At 43.3% G+C, this 6,578-nt stretch overlaps 1 protein-coding gene across 7 annotated transcripts in view; it reads left to right on the top strand.

The window, feature by feature from the left end:
• The window catches only part of ST7 (suppression of tumorigenicity 7), a 275,611-nt gene that overhangs the window by 247,540 nt on the left and 21,493 nt on the right, over positions 1-6,578 (top strand). For 5 of the 7 annotated variants that reach the window (XM_019514533.1, XM_019514530.1, XM_019514534.1 and 2 more), the window contains one exon: positions 2,669-2,819. In XM_019514533.1, coding sequence (XP_019370078.1) covers positions 2,669-2,819 — 151 coding nt within the window. The remainder of the gene's footprint in view (positions 1-2,668; positions 2,820-6,578) is intronic. The other 2 variants (XM_019514531.1, XM_019514536.1) reach the window with 1 other exon arrangement.

Here is a 6,578-nt window from a genome sequence, read left to right as displayed (position 1 = left end):
CCCTCCCTCACTGCAGGGGCCTTGACCTGCCTCCCCCCCCTTCCCTTCCATCACAATGGACTTACCAGCTGCATGCAGCTCTTCAAGCTGCCAGGCTCTGTTCCTCACTGCCTGCATGCAGCACTGTGGCTGTATACACACACAAGCATTTATTGGCCGAATTATCAGCCGCATCAGGCCAATTTCCAATACAGCCAGTTTTCTTTATATCCGTACCGATCTGATATCAGACCAATGTATCGGTGCACCTCTAGAGAAAATCATGGGTCAGAGTTAGAGCTAGTTGGAAATTTTTTGGTAAAGCAATTTTTCATCAGAAAATGTCAACTCATTGGAACACGCTGATTTTGACAAACATTAACAAAGCACAGGCAGATTTTCTGACAGCTGTCTGGTTTTCAGACAGCTCGCCTGGCCAACTGGTAGGGACATCCAGGGCTGTCAAAGTCTCTGGCTCTGGGCTTTACTATACAGATGTCAATCAGAGACAAAGGGTCCCTGCTACATTGCTGGGAGCCTGGAAATCTTGATTCTTGCTTGGGCTAAGCTCCTAACTCTGTAGGAGGAAACTCAAGAGCTCCATTGTGGAATCTGGAAGCCTTAGGAAACCTGACACAGCCCAGAAACCCTCCTTCCTAAGGCTTCCTAGGGCTCCTAGCTCAGCTGTGGTATCCCAGGCTTTTAGGCTTGTGGTTCTACATCTGTCCACTACATTTGACCAGGCATTTAATGGTTCTGGGGAAGTCAGAGCTAACCCATATGTGAAAGTCTAAGTTTGGTTTGGGGATTTTTTTTAAAGAAAACAAATTGTTTCTAAATGCTTTTTTATACAGATTTTTCTATTTAAGGAAGATTTTTTTTAATTTTTATTCTTCATTATAAGAGGAACAAGTAGGACAAATCTTTTTATTCAGAATTTTGGAAGGTTCTTTGAACCGGGAAGTATACCTTCACACACACTCCAGTCAGAATTCTCTTTTTTCTCACTACTAAAAGATTGCTTTATTGGAGCATCAGAGAAGATCAGGGATGATCAGGAAGCCGCACAGGACAATTTTGCTTTTACAGCGGAAAAAATAAGTTGCCATCCCAAACAAATGCTTCTATATTTTTGAAAATTTCTAATGGCAGGAATTCTACCCCTGAGGAAACTTGTGTCAGTGTTCAACTGTCCCAGATTTCTCTTTTCTCAAATTTAGCCAATTACATTTTATCCCACACTTGCTACTTATGAAGAATTTATCACTCTCTTCTTTAGAACAGAATTTTACATATTTAAAAACTATTAGCTTCCCCTCAAACTTATCTTTAGACTAAATAAACCTAATTCTTTCAACATGTCATTATAGATTGTAGTTTCTAAACTTCTTATAACTTGAATTATTCCTTTTACACTGTCCATCTTGTCTACATTTCTCTTTACAATAGTGCCCAAACCAGATACAGAACTTACATTAAATGCCAAGTAGAATGGAACAATTGTCATATGTAAGACATGGGAGGCAATCGTATTAACATATCTGAGAATGCAATTTGTACTTTCGCTGCTTTTTATCATTGACTTGCAGTGAGTTTGTGATCCACTAGAACCCCCAGATCCTTTACAGCAGTCCTGCTGCCTAGCCAGTTATTCCCCATTTTGTATTTGCCCTTGATTTTCTCTCCTAGCTACCTCAAAGCCAAACAAGCTTGGAAGCAGGAAGACTCCAGATCCTTTAAAATTCAGATACTGCTCCATCTCAAAAATTTGTTGGGTGGGTAATACCAAGGAAGAAGGTAGAAGAAGTTAACAGCTGGTACTTATTAGAGTAACAGATACAGGTTCTGAAAAAGTTTAAAGTTTAAAGTAGGGGCTTTAATAAGTGGTGTATCCCAGGTGTTGAAAGAAATACTATCCCTGGCAGACCTCTTTTGAGAAACAGCTCTGTGTGTTGTTTATTGTAGCAGAAAACATGCCAATGACAACTTGGCCTACATTTTCTAAACAGATTTGTGTGCCCAACTTGAGTGCTGAGTACCCGTCCTCTGAAAATAGTGCCACTTTAAGTTTTTCATGTTGGACACCTAATATTTTAGACATCCAGAATCATTAGTCATATTAGAAAATGTAGACTTTGTTCTCTTTGATCTTGCTGTTTCTACAGTGGGTAGAGCCACTTTGGTACTGCTACGAACCTTACCCCAGGCATGCCTTTGATCATGGTCACACATACTGATTTTAACTAAACAATTTTATGGAGGAGCTCTTTGTATTGTTCTTTTTTTTTGTAAGGAAGCTAGATTCTTTAGGCTTTTCAATACTTTCTTATATCATACCTTTTAGTATAAACATTTTAATTAAAAAGCTATTGTAATTAAACCCCCTTTCTGTAGTGCATTTTCCCTTTCTTTTATCCATTTGATAAGAGAGACATCACATCTTAAAATCCTCTGTGGTCCCAGCACAGCTGAAAAACACAATGTTAACCATCTGCTAGCATATTTTAGTCTTTGGGATAATTCAATAATTATCTTCAAGTGCAGTCAATGATGTTACATGTTTGATGAAACACTTATAGGTGACAGTGCTTTAGGGAAAAAGTTTGTTCAATGCACTGTGTAGAAATGCAAGCAAGTATTGTGTGTGTTATGACCACTGAAATAATTGCATTCTGCCTTTTTATTGCAGTATCTGCTAGAAATGAAAAGCTTAATCCTTCCCCCTGAACACATTCTGAAGAGAGGGGACAGTGAAGCAATAGCATATGCTTTCTTTCACCTTCAGCACTGGAAGAGGGTAGAGGGGGCTTTGAATCTCTTACATTGTACGTGGGAAGGCAGTAAGTAATTCTCTTTCTTAGAAACATTTTACAGGAAGTAAAAAGCTGTCAACCTGCACCTTCACTGGATATCATAATTAAATACTGTTTGACTTACATATGCTATAGTATCTTTCATCCTTGAAGTGTCCATTACACTTCAGACAATTCAAGAACTACTCTCACTGCTCTTGAGTGTGTATTGTTTTGTGTTATAGATAAGCCAAGTGGTCTTTGTTTAGGTAATACAGAGAATAACAAATTTAATGGCAAAGTGTGAAGCACAAGACAGGAATCGTGATCCCTAGTGATCATGCTACTTTGCCACTAAATTAACTATGATTCCTCATGGGGTGATGGTGAAAGGGCCATGTTTATAGAAGTGAGTGGTGTTGCCAGTCTATTCTGGATAGCCCCAGCATAGCAGAGCACCCTGGTGTCTGCTCATCCAGTGAGAGCTTTTGGAACATAAGGACAGTAGGATCAGAACCCCAAAGACTTAAAATTCAACCCCAAGATTCAGCTGTTAACTTCTGAGAGTCTCTCTTAGGGCATGGACAGGCATTCATTTGTAGTGTAACAAAGTGTCTCAGCACTTTGTAGACTACAAAAATGTAGTGCTTTAAGGGCATACAGGCACCCAAGTGCCCTAGCTGGAGAATTATAAAGTCATCTCAAAGGCAAGCTCTCCATCCAGGTCATAAGCTGCTCCTTAGCTCCCTTCCTGTTTCCCTTCCAGGGGACCCTGTCAGTGAGGCAGCTGGGCAAAGGCTGCCTCTTTGTTGCAGCTTCCTCTAGTCGCACCAACCCCCTCCCACCCAATGGTGGCAACCACTGATTCGCAGCTTCCTCCATTGGTTGGGATGGTAACAATTGCCTGCAAAGGCCTCCACACACTGCTGCCAAAGCTCCCAGAGCATGGGTTCTTACTGGCAAAAACCCATACTCTAGCAGCTGCAGTGTCAGCATAGGGTAGAGCATCTTGTTGGGACTGCTAGAGCAAGGGCTCACTGGAGCTGGAGCTCTTCTGGCCATGTGGCAGTGACAAAGCTTTACCTCCAAGTCCTTCCAATCATCAGTCTAGCAGAATCAGGCAGGAGCAGCTGCATAGCCAACAGAGCTTCAGCTCTTCTGGTCACAGTGGCTGGGTCTGCAGCAGAGTCCCCAGCAGAGCCCCCTGACAGTCGACTGCTGGACAGACTTGCTTGCTCTTCCTCCCACCCCTCCCCTAGGTGGATGGGAACATGAATGGCACATGCCCCCAGCGGCTGTGGGGGCACAGCTGCGCTGGTGGCGGTGGGAACGTGGCAGCAGGAGTGCGGTGGTGGCAAGCTGGGAGCTCCCACAGATGCCACTGGCACTGTCATTGGCAAGGCAGGGGGTGGGGTGGGGTGGCAAGCGCTGACCAGGGGTCAGTGACCACCTGCAGGCACCGCCAGCAGCAATGGCCAGCGGCAATCATGGACTGCCCACAAATGCCGGTGGCGGTGTCAACGGCAGGGTGGCAAGAGGCAACCACCCACCTTTTTGCAGGGAGTGCACCGCTGTACTCAGGGAGTGCATGTGCACTTGCGTATACCCCCTACGCATTGCCCCTGGATGAGAGAGAGCGAGCACAGGGCTATGGGATCTTAGGGTGCCTGTAGACATGTGGGGATGCTGCTCCAACATGCTGGAATTACAGCGCGTCAGAGCAAACTCAATTAGTCAAGTCTGCTGGAGCATGCTAATTAATTAGTGTGCTCCAGCAGCCTCTATGTCTTGTGTATTCTGTGTCCCCATACTTCAAAATGGCAGAAGGGGCACTTTAACTAAAGCATGTCAAAGGAGTTTAGTTAATTTAGTTCTCTGCCATTTTGAAGCATGGGATGCTAAATACAAGAGATGCTGCAGGCACTTTAATTAGAGTGGCTCTGGAAGCTACTCTAATTAAAGTGCACCCCCCCCGGCCCTGGAGCATATGTAAAGACACCCTTAGAGACCCCGTCATGCTATGTGTAACTGTAGAGGTATTGCACATAGTGCTGTGAAGCCTAGTTGTTCCTCTTTGAAAGTATTGATATTTCAACTCTTTCAGCCTCCTTGCAGTGTAACAAACAGCTTGAATGTCTGCACAATTGCTTTGTACAGCACTACAAGGGCACATTTACTACTACAAATGTAATGCCTGTTCATGGCCTTAGGGTGATTCATCTGAAGTTTTTTCCCCTCAGTGTTAGTTTGAAATTTTTTGAGATGCAAACTGAACATACACATTTCCTTCATTCAGTTAATGGGCAAAAGCAAAGCCTTGTGCTTTGAGCACAGAAATGGTGACTGAGGGAGCCCTGGGCCTAATTGCTGTGTGACATTGAGCATAATTGCTTATTCTCTTTGCCTCTTGTTTTCTTTCCTGTAAAATGGAGATAATGTTTTTCCTTTTCCATAGGAGTATTGTAGAGTTTACTTCTACACTCTTTCAGCACGTTGGATTGGAGACACTATGTGTATGTGTATACATGTATAATGCAAACCAAGGTCGAATCTCTGTAAAACGTATTGTTCCCAATCTGATGAGGATATGGTTTATTTTGTATAGGGTTTTCTCCGTGAATTTTGGAATATTTTGTTTTCAGTAAATGAGTTGAACTTTATAAAGAGTACACATTTGGAAAGGAATTCCAAGGGAGTAATAAATAGTGTTAGAACCAGCTTGGGTAAGGCTGACCATTCTCGCTTTTCTTTTTCTAATGACATTTCACTTCCCTTTCTCAGAAACTTGATTTGTCTTGCCCCTCTTCCTGTCCTTTGTTCCATTGTTTCCATTCTGTTGTCCTCCCTCTATTTGTTTATCCTTATTCAAACCTCACCTTTCCTACCAAGCCTGTTATAACAACAGTCCACTGAAGTTGCACATTTTACATACACATTATGATAATGAATTATCATCCACCCACCACTGCATTGTATAGCCTAAACATTGTCTAATCTTGAGGAGGGGGTGCATGTACTTCAGGTATGCAGAGCTCTGGGCAAGCTGTTGGTAATGTTTAACAAATGATTCCATTTTCTTGATTGTATTTGCTTTGCTTCATTGTATTTGTTTCTCATGTTACACACACCTTTAGGATACTACCTGTTCTGTCTTCACCCAACCTCTCTTCCCTGCATTGTTTTCTTCTGTCCTTTCATGTTCCTTCCCAGTGGCTCACTTGTTGGGTTCTTCATCTCCTATTCACTATTGTTTCTTCTTCTCCACTAACTATTTCATAGTGGATACTAGGGCTGTGCGAAGCTGTGGTTGCTCATTTGATTCAGCGGAGATTCAGCCCAATTCAGTGACCAAATCTCCGAATCTGAATAGAATCAGGAGACCGTTTAATTTCTCTGAATTGAATTGGAACCCTCCGAATCAATTTGGAGAGATTCGATGATTCAGACATAGACACAGCTTTAAATGTTTATTTCTACATACCTCAAGGTACCAGGCAGCTTGTGAACACTGAGATGGTAGGGCAGATGGAGTGTCCCACAGGAGTGCAGGGGGGGTTCCCAGTGTGCACCTAGAAGTGGACCGGAAGCACTTCCAATCCACTTCCGGGGAGCACGTGGGGGACTCCTCCCCCGAGCTCGGCAACTGGTGTTTCCTGTGTCTGGGAGGGTACCCGGGGTCCCCTTGCAGCCAGTCACTGAGCCAGGGAGGTGTGGGGGGGAAGGCCCATGCGCTTGGTGGCGGAACCATAAGTAGACTGGAAATACTTTGCACCTGGTACCTTGAGGTACGTAGAAAAAACATTTAAA

This window comes from Gavialis gangeticus, unplaced genomic scaffold (genome assembly GCF_001723915.1).
Source record: "Gavialis gangeticus isolate Ggan-Ray unplaced genomic scaffold, GavGan_comp1, whole genome shotgun sequence".
Classification (NCBI taxonomy): domain Eukaryota; kingdom Metazoa; phylum Chordata; order Crocodylia; family Gavialidae; genus Gavialis; species Gavialis gangeticus.
Note: the sequence above shows the minus strand (reverse complement) of the source record. Positions and strands in the feature narration are given on the sequence as shown.